General features: G+C 39.5%; 1 protein-coding gene across 7 annotated transcripts in view; it reads left to right on the plus strand.

Moving 5' to 3' along the window:
- The window catches only part of LOC126293306 (glutamate-gated chloride channel), a 1,510,688-nt gene that overhangs the window by 1,346,301 nt on the left and 144,887 nt on the right, over positions 1-19,500 (plus strand). For all 7 annotated transcript variants that reach the window (XM_049986444.1, XM_049986443.1, XM_049986446.1 and 4 more), the window contains one exon: positions 17,958-18,178. In XM_049986444.1, the coding sequence (XP_049842401.1) occupies positions 17,958-18,178 (221 nt within the window). The remainder of the gene's footprint in view (positions 1-17,957; positions 18,179-19,500) is intronic.

A 19,500-nucleotide genomic window follows, 5' to 3' on the forward strand; every position in this document is an offset into this window, starting at 1 on the left:
GCTACACAATGTTTGATGGCAAGCGAAGTACATATGTAGATGTAGATGGGTAGATGTCTCTGTGGTGAAGATGGGAAGTTGCAGGACAGCGTTGGGCGTGGCTGAGGAGGAGAAGATTAGTGTTTAACATCCCATCAACAATGAGGTCATTAGAGACGGAGCGCAAGCTCGGGTTACGGAAGGCTGTGGAAGGAAATTGGCCATGCTCTTTCAAAGGAACCATCCCAACATTTGCCTGAAACGATTTAGGGAAATCACGGAAAACCTAAATCAGGATAGCAGGAGACGGGATTGAACCGTTGTCCTCCTGAATGTGAGTCCAGTGTGCTAACCACTGCGCCACCTCGCTCGGTTGTCATGGCTGAAGGGAGGGGCTTAGTGACCATGTAGGAGAAAAATGGCTGATGATCGCAGGAGATCTACATTTACATCTACATCTACATGATTACTCTGCAATTCACATTTAAGTGCTTGGCAGAGGGTTCATTGAACCACAATCATACTATCTTTCTACCATTCCACTCCCGAACAGCGCTTGGGAAAAACAAACACCTAAACCTTTCTGTTCGAGCTCTGATTTCTCTTATTTTATTTTGATGATCATTCCTACCTATGTATGTTGGGCTCAAAAAAATATTTTCGCATTCAGAAGAGAAAGTTGGTGATTGAAATTTCGTAAATAGATCTCACCACAACGAAAAACTTCTTTGCTTTAATGACTTCGATCCCAACTCATGTATCATATCTGCCACACTCTCTCCCCTATTACGTGATAATACAAAATGAGCTGCCCTTTTTTGCACCCTTTCAATGTCCTCTGTCAATCCCACCTGGTAAGGATCCCACACCGCGCACCAATATTCTAACAGAGGTCGAACGAGTGTAGTGTAAGCTGTCTCTTTGGTGGACTTGTTGCATCTTCTAAGTGTCCTGCCAATGAAATGCAACCTTTGGCTTGCCTTTCCCACAATATTATCTATGTGGTCTTTCCAACTGAAGTTGTTCGTAATTTTTACATCCAGATACTTAGTTGAATTGACAGCCTTGAGAATTGTACTATTTATCGAGTAATCGAATTACAACAGATTTCTTTTGGAACTCATGTGGATCACCTCACACTTGTCGTTATTTAGCATCAACTGCAACCTGCCACACCATACAGCAATCTTTTCTAAATCGCTTTGCAACTGGTACTGGTCTTCGGATGACCTTACTAGGCGATAAATTACAGCATGATCTGCAAATGACCTAAGAGAACTGCTCAGATTGTCACCCAGGTCGTTTATGTAGATCAGGAACAGCAGAAGTCCCAGGATGCTTCCCTGGGGAACACCCGATATCACTTCAGTTTTATTCAATGATTTGTTGTCTATTACTATGAACTGCGACCTTCCTGACAGGAAATCACGAATCTAGTCGCACAACTGAGACGATACCCCATAGGCCCGCAGCTTGATTAGAAGTCGCTTGTGAGGAACGGTGTCAAAAGCTTTCCGGAAATCTAGAAATATGGAATCAACTTGAGATCCCCTGTCGATATCGGCCATTACTTCGTGCGAATGAATAGCTAGCTGCGTTGCACAAGAATGATGTTTTCTGAAACAATGTTGATTATGTATCAATAGATCGTTCCCTCTGAGGTGATTCATAGTTTTTGAATACAGTATATGCTCCAAAACACTACTGCAAACCGACATCAATGATATAGGTCTGTAGTTTGATGGATTACTCCTACTACTCTTCTTAAACAGTGGTGTGACCTGCACAATTTTCCAATCTGTAGGTACAGATCTATCAGTGAGCGAGTGGTTGTATATGATGGATGCAGTATATGAGATGCAGTGTGTGGACTCGTACCTCATCACAAATGGATGTCCTGGTGGTACCAACCTCAGGAGAAGGGCCAACCGTCACTACAGTGTATGGAGCAGTGTCGGAGGTGGGCGGTGAGCGGGATGGTGACGAGACGAGGTGCACTGTGGACAGAAAATAGGCTAGTTTCCAATTTGGAACTGGTCAGAGAGGAGGGTCAGCAATGGCCGCACAAGCAGCAGTCACAGCTAGAGGAGGCTGGAGACTGTGTGACAAACATGGCCAGTAGTTGGCTCTGCAGCCAGCAGAGGCACTGGCACTGCAGCCAAGTTTCATGCTGAATCAGTGATGACAAATGAGCAGTAATACCAGCTACCAGTGATGAACCATCTCTCTTGATATTTTTTCGCCACAGGCAGGGACTTCCAAGAACAAAAAGGGACAATTGAACATAAAGACATGGTAATCCAAGTCCAAACAGTTCACAAAAGTGCAAAAAATTGTACACACATCATTGACACTCACATGTAACTGAACCCAATCTGTATAGGAAAACCATAGAAATGCAACTGACACATTTAACCAAGCAAGCGTCTACTGTAACAAATGAAAGATGGTGCACTATCAGTAGATGTAAATGAGGCAAAATAAATAATAATATAACATATAATGAAGAAAGTGATTGGGCAGAAATTGGTCATACACAGTGCAAAGGGGAAGGCTATCCAATTGAGCATAAAGATACATGAAATGGAGTTCCTCAACCGAAACAGTTGGTGCTGAAGTAGTTGACCCTCATCTCCACTGTTTAGATGAGAAAGCATAGAAGGAAACATATTTTTAGCCACGTGGGATTAGCCAAGCGGTCTAAGGTGTTGCAGTCATGGACTGTGTGGCTGGTCCCAGCAGAGGTTCGAGTCCTCCCTCGGGCATGGGTGTGTGTGTCCTTAGGATGATTTAGGTTAAGTAGTGTGTAAGCTTAGGGACTGATTACCTTAGCAGTTAAGTCCCATAAGATTTCACACACATTTGAACATTTTTTTTTACTTTTTTACCACTGTGTAAACCCATTGTGGATGATACTCACAACAGTGAATGATGTTTCCCAGGCTACAATTAAGAACACTTTTATTCACACCACAATTTCACAATAAAGTTCAGTGCAGGCTAACAACTGGAAAGTCATATGTGATCACATAAGAGTAATAGAAACAGGGTCCATCACTGTAATACAAATCCTGCTGTGGAGTCTCCTTCTGGAAGGCTCTCGGAGCAACGTCCGTAGTGCTGCACAGTGAGGCTCATTGGGCTGGCAGTACAGTAGGTATGGTGTGACGTTGCTGCACATGGATGATGTGGCACGTAGACAGTGCTCAGATGAGTGCAGCAAGCTGTGGCGCAGTGCTGTAGTTCCAAGTATCTGTGCTGGTCTAATTCTGAATGACGGGCTGCAAGCTTCAGCCCTCTCTCAGTCCAGAACTGAGTGAGCGATGGAATGCTGTCTACTGGACATTGTGCTCCTCCTTACATATCCAGCTGGCACGAGGATGTTCACAGGGGTTTCACAGGAATTGGTTCCTCGATAGCAGTGCTGCCATTTTGCTGACGGGTGCACTGCTCAGGTGCGTGGCTGATGTCATTGGTGGTGCCTCTAACAGTCAACATGTCGACTGATTATTTATAAATGTTATTGCGTGCACAACACATGATGCCCTAGTAATATTTTCAAATAGTCTTGGAAGAGGAACACCTGCGTACCAAGGGTAGGCATACCTGTGGTCAAAAATGTTGTGCTGGGAGCATGGTGTAGTCGGTGTGTAGCTGATGTTTAGCAGCACATGTCTCTGCTGTCTCTATGAACTATCTGCATGACGTTGAGGTACTCCTGCAGCTAGTAAGAGTCTCAGATCGTTCCCTGATAGAACTTATCTGAGGTCTATCAAATCACTGAAACTGGTAGCTATATAATAAATAGCATCGGAAGGATGGCTGCAGGTGTTCCATTTTATTACATGCCTGAGACCAGCAGAGTCATCAGCTCCATCCCATTGCCAGTAGAACAGTTATAGGCCAGATTGCCTCGAGAGAGGATACAAAGGCCTTATAACACCAGTTCTGATGGAATCCGTACAAGCAATCAGGCCACAGGTAGTATAATGTTATACTGCCAAGCTCTTTGTACTTTGGAGTAGATGTTTTTAATATATACAGTAACATTACATACTCTCTAAATATGTGGTTCATGGTGTGGGTTCCTGTAGTCATGTCCTAGTTCATGAACCACGGACAACGTATGAGTGGCCAAGTAAGTGGTCCTGACAGTCGGGATACCAGTTACTTTGGAAGAAGGCTGGGCATCTGAGACATATTCTGAGTCGTGGTCACCTTTGTGCTCATACGGCAAAGACTACCAAATCCACCGGTTAGTCCCTCAACTGTTAGGGGTAAAACCCAATGGGACGCGGTGCAAGTAAGGCTAGCAACCTGCTTCCCTGGTACTTTAAATATGATGCTGGCAACAATCAGAGCAAAATGCCTCGGACCTTTGGAGGTGACGGAGTCCCACCTCTAACTGACAAACCAGGGACTCCTAAGATACGACTTGGCAAACAAATGGTAATGAGATGGGGAGCTATTAATATCAATGGGGGCTACTCAAGGAAGAAGGTAGAGCTGGCAGAGGCTGCAAGTAAGTTGGGGCTGGACGTTTTAGCTGTTAGTGACATTAGGGTAAGGGGTGAGAAAGAAGAGGAAGTGGGAGAATACAAGGTCTACCTGTCAGGAGTCAAAGCAGGAATAGCACAATGGGGTGTAGGGCTTTACATCAGGAAATAAATGGGACCCAGCGTAGTTGCAATAAGGTATGTAAACGAATGACTGATGTGGATAGATTTGACAGTGTATAGCAAGAAAATTAGGATTGTGTCAGTATATTCACATTGTGAAGGGACAGATCAAGATAAGATGGATAGTTTTTATGAGGCACTCAGTGATGTAGTTGTTAGAGTAAAGGACAAGGACAGTGCTCTGCTCATGGGGGATTTTAATGCCAGGATTGGAAATCGAACAGAAGGGTATCAAAAGGTTATGGGTAAATTTGGAGAGGAGATGGAGGCCAACAGGAACGGGAAACAACTCCTGGATTTCTGTGCCAGTATGGGCTTAGTAATCACAAACTCCTTTTTTAAACATAAGAACATTCACTGGTATACTTGGGAAGGAAGGGGAACCAGATCTGTCATTGACTATATAATAACAGATCAGGAATTCAGGAAGGCTGTGAGGGACACACGTGTATTCAGGGGAGTCTTTGATGACACTGATTATTATTTAATCTGCAGTGAAATTGCGATTGTGAGACCGAAAGTGCAGGAGGTCAGGTCCATATGTAGGAGGATAAGAGTGGAGAAACTTCAGGATAAGGAAATCAGGCACAAGTACATGACAGCGATCTCAGAAAGGTACAAGTTAGTTGAATGTAGTCAATTACAGTCACTGGAAAAGGAATGGACAAGGTACAGGGACAAGGTACTAGAAGTGGCTAAAGCATGTCTTGGAACAGTAGTGTGTAAAAGTAGGATGAAGCAAACAGCATGGTGGAATGACACAATCAAGGAAGCCTGTAAAAGGAAAAAGAAGGCTTATCAAAAATGGCTACATTCTAGAACTCAGGTAGACAGAGAAAGTTATGCTGAAGAAACAAACAAAGCCAAACAGATAATTGCAGCATCTGAGAAGAAATCTTGGGAAGACTTTGGAAACAGGTTGGAGACTATGGGACAAGCTGCTGGAAAACCATTCTGGAGTGTAATTAGTAGTCTTCGAAAGGGAGGTAAGAAGGAAATAACAAGTATTTTGGACATGTCAGGAAAACTACTGGTGAATCCTGTGAATGCCTTGGGCAGATGGAGGGAATATTTTGAAGAGTTGCTCGATGTAGGTGAAAATATGCTCAGTAATGTTTCAGATTTCGAGGTAGAATGGGATAGGAAGGATGATGGAAATAGGATCACATTTGAGGAAGTGGAGAAAATGGTCAATAGATTGCAGTACAATAAAGCACCTGGGGTGGATGAAATTAAGTCAGAACTCATCAAATACAGTGGAATGGCAGGTCTTAAATGGCTACACAGGATAATTGAAATGGCCTGGGAGTCGGGACAGGTTCCATCAGACTGGACAAAAGAAGTAATCACACCAATCTTTAAACATGGAAACAGAAAAGATTGTAACAACTACAGAGGTATTTCTTTAATCAGCGTTGTGGGTAAAATCTTCTCAGGTATTGTTGAAAGGAAAGTGCGAGTATTAGTTGAGGACCAATTGGATGAAAATCAGTGTGGGTTTAGGCCTCTGAGAGATTGTCAGGACCAGATCTTTAGCTTAAGGCAAATAATGGAGAAGTGTTATGAGTGGAACAGGGAATTGTATCTATGCTTTATAGATCTAGGAAAGACATGTGACCAGGTTCCTAGGAGGAAGTTGTTGTCTGTTCTACGAGATTATGGAATAGGAGGCAAACTTTTGCAAGCAATTAAAGGTCTTTACATGGATAGTCAGGCAGCAGTTAGAGTTTTTCGGAAAATTGAGTTCATGGTTCAGAGTAGTTTCAGGGGTAAGACAAGGCTGCAACCTGTCTCCGCTGTTGTTCATATTATTTAGGGATCATATTTTGAAAACAATAGATTGGCTGGGTGAGATCAAGATATGTGAACACAAAATAAGCAGTCTTGCATATGCGAATGACTTAGTTGTGATGGCAGATTCGATTGAAAATTTGCAAAGTAATATTTCAGAGCTAGATCAGAAATGTAAGGACTATGGTATGAAGATTAGCATCTCGAAAACAAAAGTAATGTCAGTGGGTAAGAAATATAAATGGATTGAGAGCCAAATAGGAGGAACAAAGTTAGAACAGGCGGGCGGTTTAAAGTACTTAGGATGCATATTCTCACAGGACGGCAACATAATGAAAGAACTGGAAGCGAGGTGTAGCAAAGCTAATGCAGTGAGCACTCAGCTACGATCTATTCTCTTCTGCAAGAAGGAAGTCAGTACCAAGACTAAGTTATCTGTGCACCGTTCAATCTTTCGACCAACTTTGTTGTATGGGAGCGAAAGCTGGGTGGATTCAGGTTACCTTATCAGCAAGGTTGAGGTTACGGATATGAAAGTAGCTAGGATGATTGCAGGTACTAGTAGATGGGAACAATGGCAGGAGGGTATCCACAATGAGGAAATCAAAGAAAAATTGGGAATGAACTCTATAGATGTAGCAGTTAGGGTGAACAGGCTTAGATGGTAGCGTCATGTTACACGCATGGGAGAAGCAAGGTTACCCAAGAGACTCATGGGTTCAGCAGTAGAGGGTACGAAGAGTCAGGGCAGACCAAGGAGAAGGTACCTGGATTTGGTTAAGAATGATTTTGAAGTGATAGGTTTAACATCAGAAGAGGCACCAATGTTAGCACTAAATAGGGGAACGTGGAGGAATTTTATAAGAGGGCTATGCTCCAGATTGAACGCTGAAAGGCATAATCAGTCTTAAATGATGATGATGATGATGATGATGATGATGACTCTCTAAATATACACTACTGGCAATTAAAATTGCTACACCATGAAGATGACTTGCTACAGATGCGAAATTTAACAAACAGGAAGAAGATGCTGTGATATGCAAATGATTATTTTTTCACAGCATTCACACACCATTGGCACTAGTGGTGACACCTATAACATGCTGACATGAGGAAAGTTTCCAACTGAATTCTCATACACAAACAGCAGTTGACTGGCGTTGCCTGGTGAAACATTGTTGTGATGCCTCCTGCAAGGAGGAGAAATGCGTACTATCACGTTTCCAACTTTGATAAAGGTCGGATTGTAGCCTATTGCAATTGTGGTTTATTGTATTGTGACATTGCTGCTCACATTGGTCGAGATCCAATGACTGTTAGCAGAATATGGAATCGGTGGGTTCAAGAAGGTAAAACAGAACAGTGTGCTGGTTCCCAATGGCTTCGTATCACTAGCAGTTGAGATGACAGACATCTTACGCACATGGCTGTAATGGATCAAGCATCCACTTCTCGATCCCTGAGTCAACAGAGGGAGATGTTCGCAAGACAACAACCATCTGCATGAACAGTTCAACGACATTTGCAGCAGCATGGACTATCAGCTTGGAGACCATGGCTGCGGTTACCCTTGATGCTGCATCACAGACAGGAGTGCCTGTGATGATGTACTCAATGACGAACCAGGGTGCACGAATGGCAAAACGTCATTTTTTCGGATGAATGCAGGTTCTGTTTGCAGCATCATGATGGTCGCATCCGTGTTTGGCAACATTGCAGTGAACGTGCATTGGAAACATGTATTCGTCATTGCCATACTGGCGTATCACCCTGCATGATGGCATGGGTTGCCATTGTTACACATCTTGGTCACCTCTTGTTCGCATTGACAGCACTTTGAACAGTGGGCATCACATTTCAGATGTGTTATGACCTGTGGCTCTACCCTTCATTCGATCCCTGCAAAACCCTACATTTCAGCAGGATAATGCACGACCACATGTTGCAGGTCCTGTATGGGCCTTTCTGGATACAGAAAATGTTCGACTGCTGCCCTGGCTAGCACTTCTCCAGATCTCTCACCAGTTGAAAACGTCTGGTCAATGGTGGCCGAGCAACTGGCTCGTCACAATACACCAGTCACTACTCTTGACGAACTGTGGTATCGTGTTGAAGCTGCATGAGCAGCTGTATCTGTACACGCCATCCAAGCTCTGTTTGACTCAATGCTCAGGCATATCAAGGCCATTATTATGGGCAGAGGTGGTTGTTCTGGGTACTGATTTCTCAGGATCTATGCACCCAAATTGTGTGAAAATGTAATCACATGTCAGTTCTAGTTTATCATCTGCATTTCTTCTTAGTGTAGCAATTTTAATGGCCAGTAGTGTATGAAGTTTCATTTTATTTCCTCCTCCTATTCTGGTTGCTTCACTTTTTTTTTTTTTTCAGGCATTGTAGTTTAGGTAAACCACTGAAAACAAGATAGCTGAGTGGAGATTAGAGCCTCCTTCCTCCCACATACAAGTTTAGTCTATTTAAAATGGTGCAACCCCATTTTGATTATCCCTATTTGTACAAAAACTGTTTCACAAAGAAGTTATTAAATAATGTAAAATACTAGTGCTAGAGTCCGCACAGACGGTGGGGCACACATGGGAAGAGTGGTAGTGGTGGGAGCTATGGACAGGCATTGTAGAGGAAATGCTCAATGCTGGAGGGGAAGTGCTATTCTAAACTGAAGCCAAAGCTCATATTTTTTGTAAATATAAAATAAAGATCCTCCACAACCACACTTGCATTGTGAACAGTTGAAAAGATATGTCACCTCTGCTTTGGTTAGTATCTAAAAAGAATTCTATCAAAAATGCAGCAACTTACTTTTGCCTGACATGTTAACCATTTGTAACTTTCAGAGAAGTGTCATGAATTGAAAATTTTGAGTGAAACCTACACATTTCTCTCATTGCCATGTTACGATGCACGATGGAGTTTACACAGTCTCACCTCAGTAGAATGTTGTGCAAACAATTGTGAGAGGATTCTGAAACAGTTTGTTTATTGAGTTAATTAAGTGAGGAAAACTAAGGTTACCAGCTTATGAAGACACAATCCTCAGTGCAAAAAAAATGTGTAGTGTCTTCACTTATGTTGTTCACAAACCCACAGCACTACTCATTTCAGCAGATTTCGATGGTCCCTAAAAACTACATTCTTTCATTGAAAAAGTCTGTAGTTAGTGGAATAAAACGATAGATAATGAAGTTTTACATGATAACAATATGGTAAAATATTCTCCTCTTTGCGTGCTATCATTCGCCAAAATCTCATTTCGGTGTCTGAAACCATTTATGAAATCTGAGGCATTATGGTGATATTTCACTCTGGCTTTATCACTATCAAAGCACAAACACAAATTGGTGACAATATGTTAGCTAAAAAGTAAGTATGTGAGCTAAATTTCATATGCAGCAACATATTATATAATATGCACCAAATGCAAAATCATAGTGGTTTCTATTTTCCATTGCAAACTTTTCCAAATTTCATGCAGTATCTTACTTCCACATAAATATCACAATAACTATGGCCATTAACAAAATGATGGGCACATCATCATGAAACTGACACACAAAGCTATAAGTAAAGCAAAAATGATTATTTTTTTTTACTAAATAGTTTCTGTAAAATTATTTGAGAACAATTGCAGGGCATAAACCTTAATTCTCTTATTGCTGACTGGCTGAAAGGTGGCAAACACTTGTCGGCCTCCCCTTTGAAACAAACGAATGAATGGATGAAAACTCATCACTGCACATCAGCCACCGGCTGAGAGATGGCAAACATTTGTCGGTCTCCCCCTCCAAACAAAACAAATGAACATGCCCAGCTCTTTTATGAAAACTGATCACACCAGCTGACTTCACAATCATTGGGACGATGTGTCTTTTCAATTTTGTGTACCACAACTTTCCACTTGCTTGCCTGAAAAACTGAGTGAGGCATCCCTCCATAACCAGTGAGCTGTTCAGCTCAGAAAGATGATGAGAATTTTGGAGTATGGCTCTCCAGGATTTGTTGGGAGGGGAAGATGACAAACTGCAAAGAAAATGTGTGAAATGATAGATGTTTTATTATTATTGTTAATATAATTATTATTTACTTGTGTTACTTTTTTCCAGGCCCTTATGCTGTTTTATACAAACAAACTTTCACCGTATAGAATGTACTGCTGGTCAAGCAGTTTTTACCTACTCTTTTAAATAAGTTTGTTTTTGTAATGTTTTTAATCTCCTAGGGCAATTTGTTGTACAATTTTAGTCTTTTATAGAAAATGCAGTTTTGAATTTTATGTTTATTCTTTCCTGATTAGTGTAGTTTCGCTGTAGATCTCATTTCATTGTCATGGGCAGAGTTATTTGTGCACTAATTATCAAGATTATTTTTAATTTGTACAGCTGTTTGATAAATCTACTCACACAATGTAATTAAAATCCACCAGTGTTTTGAATGGTTCTTTAGAATGAGCCTGATTACTATTTTTGTCTATTATTTTTATAAATGTGCTGTTGTTGTGGTCTTCAGTCCAGAGACTGGTTTGATGCAGCTCTCCATGCTGCTCTATCATCTCCCAGTACCTACTGTAACCTACATCCTTCTGTATTGCTTAGTGTATTCATCTCTTGGTCTCCCTCTACGATTTTTACCCTCCACGCTGCCCTCCAATACTAAATTTGTAATCCCTTGATGCTTCAGAACATGTCCTACCAACTGATCCCTTCTTCTAGTCAAGTTGTGCCACAAACTCCTCTTCTCCCCAATTCTATTCAATACCTTCTCATTAGTTTTGTGATCTACCCATCTTATCTTCAGCATTCTTCTGTAGCACCACATTCCGAAAGCTTCTATTCTCTTAACTATTTATTGTCTATGAACTATTAGAAAAGACTTCTTGACAAATTCTTCTTGAAGTCTGAGGGTATTTTGCCTGTCTCATACATCTTGCTCAGGACTGGCTCTTCCATGGCTGTCAGTAGTTCTAATGGAATTTTGTCTATTCCCGGGGCGTTGTTTTGACTTAGGTCTTTTAGTGCTCTGTCAAACTCTTCACACAGTATCATATCTCCAATTTCATCTTCATCTACATCCTTTTCCATTTCCATAATATTGTCCTTAAGTACATCGCCCTTGTATAGACCCTCTGTATACTCCTTCCACCTTTCTGCTTTCCCTTCTATTCTTAGAACTGGGTTTACATCTGAGCTCTTGATATTCATACAAGTGGTTCTCCTTTCTCCCAAGGCCTCTTTAATTTTCCTGTAGGCAATATCTGTCTTACCCCTACTGAAATAAGCATCTGCGTCCTTACATTTGTCCTCTAGCCATCCCCGCTTAGCCATTTTGCACTTCCTGTCGATCTCATTTTAGAGAAATTTGTATTTATTTTTGCCTGCTTCATTTACTGCATTTTTATATTTTCTCCTTTCATCAATTAAATTCAATATTTCTTCTGTTACTCAAGGATTTCTACTAGCCCTCGTCTTTTTACCTACTTGGTCCTCTGCTGCCTTCACTACTTCATCCCTCAAAGCTACCCATTCTTCTTCCACTGTATTTCTTTCCTCTATTCGTGTCAATTGTTCCCTTATGCTCTCCCTGAAACTCTGTACAACCTCTGGTTTAGTCAGTTTATCCAGGCCCAGTCTCCTTAAATTCCCACCTATTTGCAATTTCTTCAGTTTTAATATACAGTTCATAACCAATAGTGTGGTCAGAGTCCACATCTGCCCCTGGAAATGTCTTACAATTTAAAACCTGCTTCCTAAATCTCTGTCTTGCCATTATATAATCTAGTATCTCCAGGCTTCTTCCATGTATACAACCTTCATTCATTATTCTTGAACCAAGTGTTAGCTATGATTAAGTTATGCTCTGTGCAAAATTCTACCAGGCGGCTTCCTCTTTCATTTCTTAACCCCAATCCATATTCACCTACTACATTTCCTTCTCTTCCTTTTCCTACTATCGAATTCCAGTCACCCGTGACTATTAAATTTTCATCTCCCTTCACTATCTGAATAATTTCTTTTATCTCATCATACATTTCATCAATTTCTTCGTCATCTGCAGAGCTAGTTGGCATATAAACTTGTACTACTGTAGTAGGCGTGGGCTTCGTGTCTATCTTGGCCACAATAATGTCTTTACTATGCTGTTTGTAGTAGCTAGCCCACACTCCTATTTTTTATTCATTATTAAACCTACTCCTGCATTACCCCTATTTGATTTTGTATTTATAACCCTGTATTTACCTGACCAAAAGTCTTGTTCCTCCTGTCACCGAACTTCACTAATTTCCACTATATCTAACTTTAACCTATCCATTTCCTTTTTTAAATTTTCTAACCTACCTGCCCAATTAAGGGATCTGACATATTACACTCCAATCCGTAGAATGCCTGTTTTCTTTCTCTTGATAATGACGTCCTCTGGAATATTCTGCGCCCGGAGATCCGAATGGGAGACTATTTTACCTCCAGAATATTTTACGCATCATCACTTAACCATACAGTAAAGCTGCATGCCCTTGGGAAAAATTACAGCTGTAGTTTCCCCTTGCTTTCAGCCTTATTTTTGTAAATTAGGCACAATATTTATAGATGCAAGCAAGTATTTTGAAAACACCACTGTAACCACAAAGGTATTACGCTATCAATAGTAGATAGGCAGCCGTTCCACAGGGTGTAGTGTGGATAAGTGCAGATATTTTATTGCCAATTAATAACAATGTTCTGGACAACATTAATCAGTATTTACTTCATTTGCAGATTAGTAATTGTAGCTATTAGGAGTAGTGTGTTTTTAGGTTGGTTAGTACATGTGGCAAGAGCAAGCCATTAGTGCTTATTTTGTTCCACTGGGCAGCAGGACAGATGTTGAAGTGTGGGTGCAGGAACATAGAATGGTTAACCCACACTGAAACCGCCTAGTAGTGCTATTATAACTGTGCAGAAAATATCAGATGGTGAATTATGTGATATGTTTGTGGGAAGACTGTTTAACATAGGAAAACAGGGTTATGTTGGGGATCACTCTATGTACATCAGTGTTTCACGTGAGTTGTACTGTCACAAGCACATGAAAATGAAACTACATAATTTCAAAATCAGTCATGTGTTTAAATATCCTCAAAACAACCGAATGGATTTTCCAATTACAGTATAGTAAAGCTGCAGTTCATTGTAGAGTAGGCTTAATGGAAAGTAACATGGCTGTTTCATTATTTCACAGGCAATTTGATCCACAAATGGTACTTGTGGATTAACAGATATCAAAGGTAGATTTCACTTATTAATTTCTTCCTAATGGAGAAATGAGAAGGGGTACTGATGAGCAAAATTGGTCTCTTCAATGCGATGAAATACACAGGTTTATTCATTACAAAAAAAGACATGAATTATTGGCCAGAGAGAGAGAGAGAGAGAGAGAGAGAGAGAGAGAGAGAGAGAGAGAGAGAGAGAGAGAGAGGGGGGGGGGGGGATAGGGATAGGGAGAGGGAGGAGAGCCATCCACATATCAGCTGATGGTTTGCTCTACTGCTAGGCAAGGACTGTGAAATGTAATCACTGCTTTTAGTCATACCTACTGGATATTGTTTTTATTAAGTTGTCTGTTATTCTTAGAATGGGTCAGAGATACTTTATGGTACTATGAAATGCATAATCTTCAAGTGGCATAAAGATAGATTCAGTTCCTTAGAGCTGGAGCTTGTGTAGGCACTTTTGTTCCAGATATTTCACAAAGCCGATCAAGATTTTTCTAGAAAATCAAATTTTCGAGTTTAAATATTTACTTAACTAACATGTTGTTCTGGCAAAAGCAATATTTTCAGAAACAGTAAAAGTAGAGCTGCAAGACGAGGTCATTGGAGTTTCAAAAGGATTATATTTACTGATTCAAACAATCTGAAAAACAACAATTTTGAATAAGTATAAATTTTGCAGCACAATTTTCAGAAAAGATAAGATGTTCATTAGAAAGAAGAGAACATGACTTTTTATGTAAAATATGTTAATCATAAAACAAATAAGTATTAGTGTAGTCCAATTATAAAGTGCTCATTGTTTAAATGAGAACAATCAATTATTCATAAAATTATTTAATTGGATAGATAAAAAATCTACTCACCAAGCAGCAGCAGAACACACACATAAAAGACTGTTGTGTTTGGCAAGCTTTTGGAGCCAGTAGCTCCATCTTCAGAAGGGTTGAAGATGAAGGAACGAAAGGAGGTCTAGGAAAATAGGTAGATTTTGGGAAACTTACCATCTGCCTGAAGAAGAAGCCACTGCCTCCTAAGGCTTGTCAATCAAAACAGTCTTTATGTGTTAGGTCTGCCACTGTTTGGCGAGTAGATTTTTTACCTATCTGTCTATCTGTTGTTTTAAATGAGTTGTACATTTTGTATATTTAATTACATAAACTGTTTCTGCACAAACTACTTATACTGATATTAGTAGCAATATGAAGATTGTTTATTGAATAATAGTGTTCACAAAAACACAGCTGGGAAAAGAATTTGGAGACTTCATATATACACACAGTATATGTATTGTATGTAAAAAAGACACCAGGAAATAAAAAAATAATTGTACTTATATTAGGAGTGGTATTATTGCAACTGAAAGTGTTCCACCTTGCTGCATTTAAAATTAAATTTTGTTTTTGTTGTTTTGATACATGACATGAGAGAAGTGTAAGACTGATTTCTAGAATAATTTATTTTTTTTTATTTTTTTTTTAAAGTTGTGTTTTAAATGTTCTGCTCAAATAAAACTATCATTATAACTTGACTAACAGCTTTTTTAAAAAATAGTTTATATTAAACTACCAATTTAAAAGTTGCAAGCCATTTCATTTCATATTGTCTCACTACAGGCATTGGTAATTTTACTGTTGGGAATGTGTGCCTTAAAGCCATCAATAATAATAATAATATTTCTGGCTAAAGAAGTTCACCTCAACACATTCACATCTAACGAAATTATTTTACAGTTACATTGCAGACCCATACACATTCCCTGATACACTTACACATGGAATAACTTATCTGAAACCTAAAGATCAAGCAGACACAGCAAACCCAGCTAAATATCGCCCCATAACATGCCTACCAATAATATACAAAATGTTAACTTCAGTCATTACACAGAAATTAATGACACATAGAACACAGAACAAAATTATAAATGAAGAACAAAAAGGCTGTTGCAAAGGAGCACGAGGATTTAAAGAGCAACTGATAATAGATGCAGAGGTGACATATCAAGCTAAAACTAAACAAAGGTCGCTACACTACGCATACATTGATTACCGAAAAGCTTTTGATAGAATACCCCACTCATGGTTACTACAAATATTGGAAATATACAAAGTAGATCCTAAATTGAAACAGTTTCTAAACATAGTAATGCAAAATTGGAAAACCACACTTAATATCCAAACAAATTCAAATAATATCACATCACAGCCAGTACAGATTAAGTGTGGAATATACCAAGGAGACTCATTAAGCCCTTTCTGGTTTTGCCATGCTCTGAACCCACTATCCAACATGCTAAATAATACAAATTATGGATACAATATTACTGGAACATACCAACACAAAATCACACATTTGCTATACATGGATGATCTAAAACTACTGGAAGCAAGAAATCAACAACTCAACCAATTACTAAAGATAACAGAAGTATTCAGCAATGATATAAATATGGCTTTTGGAACAGAAAAATGTAAGAAAAATAGCATAGTCAAGGGAAAACACACTAAACAAGAAGATTACATATTGGATAACCACAGCGACTGCATAGAAGCAATGGAAAAAAACAGATGCCTATAAATATCTAGGATACAAACAAAAATAGGAATAGATAATACAAATATTAAAGAAGAACTAAAAGAAAAATATAGACAAAGACTAACAAAAATACTGAAAAAAGAATTGACAGCAAGAAACAAGATAAAAGTTATAAATACTTATGTTGTACCAATATTGACCTACTCATTTGGAGTAGTGAAATGGAGTAACACAGACCTAGAAGCACTCAATACACTTACACGGTCACAATGCCACAAATATATACATCACATACATCCAGCAACTGAAAGATTCACATTAAGTAGAAAGGAAGGAGGTAGGGGATTTATCGACATAAAAAACCTACATTATGGACAGGTAGACCAATTAAGAAAATTCTTTCTAGAACGAGTAGAAACTAGCAAAATACACAAAGCAATTACTCATATAAATAGATCAGCTACACCACTGCAATTTCATAACCACTTCTACAACCCTTTAGATCAGGTAACATCAACAGATGCAAAGAAAGTAAATTGGAAAAAGAAAACACTACATGGCAAGCACCCGTATCATCTAACACAGCCAAAAATCGATCAAGACACATCCAACACATGGCTAAGAAAAGGCAATATATACAGTGAGACAGAAGGATTCAGGATTGCAATAAAGGATCAAACAATAAACACCAGATATTACAGCAAGCATATTATTAAAGATCCCAATACCACAACAGATAAATGCAGACTTTGCAAACAACAAATAGAAACAGTAGATCACATCACAAGTGGATGTACAATACTAGCAAATGCAGAATACCCCAGAAGACATGACAATGTAGCAAAAATAATTTATCAACAGCTTGCCTTACAACATAAACTTATAAAGCAACACATTCCCACATACAAGTATGCACCACAAAATGTACTGGAGAAAGATGAATACAAATTATACTGGAACAGAACCATTATAACAGATAAAACAATACCACATAACAAACCTGACATCATACTCACCAATAAAAAGAAGAAATTAACACAACTAATCGAAATATCCATACCCAATACAACAAATATACAAAAGAAAACAGGAGAAAAAAATTGAAAAATACATCCAACTGGCTGAGGAAGTCAAGGACATGTGGCATCAGGATAAAGTTGACATTATACCAATAATACTATCAACTACAGGAGACATACCACACAATATCCACTAGTACATCAACGCAATACAGCTACATCCAAACTTATACATACAACTACAGAAATCTGTAATTATTGATACATGTTCAATTACGCGAAAGTTCCTAAATGCAGTGTAACATATACTGTACAGTTAAAAGGAAGTCACGCTTGATCAAGGTCCGCGTCACTTTCCATTTTTGACCACACATAACGTCTGAGAAAAGAAAGAATGATAATAATAATCCAGTCGCTAGGTAGTAGAAACTGGAGGGCAAAATTTTCTTGCCATGTCATTGTGTGTCACAGTTCTTTCCAAACTGAGCTTCTCATGTGGGAGATGAAGGAAATCATAGCTCTAAACACTAGCACTCCAAAATCTTTTGTAATTATGTATCAGTTTCAATTTGTATTGTTATTTGGCTACTGTAGTATCTGTGTTAGCCACATTTCAGTAGGGAATACACAACTGTGCAGCATTACAAATTTTGTGTTTCAAACTTACGTCATGCTGTTGTGTTACAGAAATATGAGGTGGAGTTCCTGTTGGAGCAGCAGTGGTACGACCCACGCCTGCGCTACTCCAACCACAGCAACTTCGAATTCCTCAACGCCATCCACCACAATGAGGAAGTCTGGTTGCCCGACACGTATTTCATAATGCACGGCGACTTCAAAGACCCCCTCATTCCCGTCCACTTTGCTCTCCGCATCTACCGCAATGGCACTGTCGTCTATCTTATGAGGTGGGTACACGGAGATACTGAACTTACTCTTACGCTGTACACTGTGTGTTACATAAGAAGTAGCTTACACTGATAATGTAAATAAGTTATCTGTTCTCATTAAGAAGTGTGTTGTTTTTATCTTTGCATTAGACGTGGAAGTTTGTAGAGATATTTTGTTGCAGAGTTCTTAACAAATCTGCCAATGTCCTAACATTGTTGACAATGTTATCACTGATACAGCAACTTAAAAATGAAGTTTAATCCTTTAACAGTCGGTTAACATTATCTTAACATTTTCTTGTCTTCAGGCATTTTCTATGTCTTATTGCAGAGAATATGACTGCTAAGTATGGTCCAGTTTAAGTAACTTGCATGCATGGCTTCCTTACAAACTTCACTGCTTTGTGTCAGAGGATGCAACAGTGCTGTTAACCTGTGATCTTAGTTTTTCATATTACTCCTCAGATTTGGTTGGTGTACTGCACTGAAAATTGTTAAAGAAGAGGAGAGAATATTAGACAAATGGATCAGAGTCATGTTAAGTAGATAATTGAAACCTTGCTTTGTGTGTGTGTGTGTGTGTGTGTGTGTGTGTGTGTGTGTGTGTGTGTGTGAGAGAGAGAGAGAGAGAGAGAGAGAGAGAGAGAGAGAGAGCGAGAGAGAGAGAGAGAGAGAGAGAGAGAGAGAGAGAGAGAGAATCAGTAATTACTGCCCCTCCTTTCTCTCCTTTACCACCCATCTGGCAACATTTGGTTACATTAATTCTTCTTTCCTTCTTTTTCCCTTGTATACAGTTTTTTCTTTGTGTATATTCTTTTCCAGTCCCTGCTGGCTGCTCAAGTTTTATTTATTGCTATCATCTCATTTTTATTATGTCAGTTGAAGGTTGAGGGGGAAGAAACAAAAGGAAAGGGAAGGAACTAACGATATCAACTGCATCAAGATTTTATGCAGAATCAGTGGTGATGAGAGAAAGTGTGTGCTGGATCGGGACTCAAACACTGAATCTCGTGCTTACTTGGCAGTTGTGTTAACCACTGCACCATTCGGACACAGTGTTTATTGTAAATGCATGGACTGCCTCGGCACACTCTGCGGCTGACTCACATTCCCACCTAAAGAGTCATATTTGCAGTCCCCATCCATGTCCTCCGTGCTCGCTAATTTTAGATTCTTTCACAGAGGTCGAATGATATTGTGAATTCACAGGGGACTGCAGATAGGTAGCACGAGGTGGGAATGTGGATCAGTGGGTCGGCCAGGGAGTGTGTCAAGATAGTTCGTGCATTTTCAATAAACACTATGTCAGGATGGCACACTGGTTAACACAACTGGCTAGT

The sequence above is a fragment of the Schistocerca gregaria genome, chromosome 10 (assembly GCF_023897955.1).
Source record: "Schistocerca gregaria isolate iqSchGreg1 chromosome 10, iqSchGreg1.2, whole genome shotgun sequence".
NCBI lineage: Eukaryota > Metazoa > Arthropoda > Insecta > Orthoptera > Acrididae > Schistocerca > Schistocerca gregaria.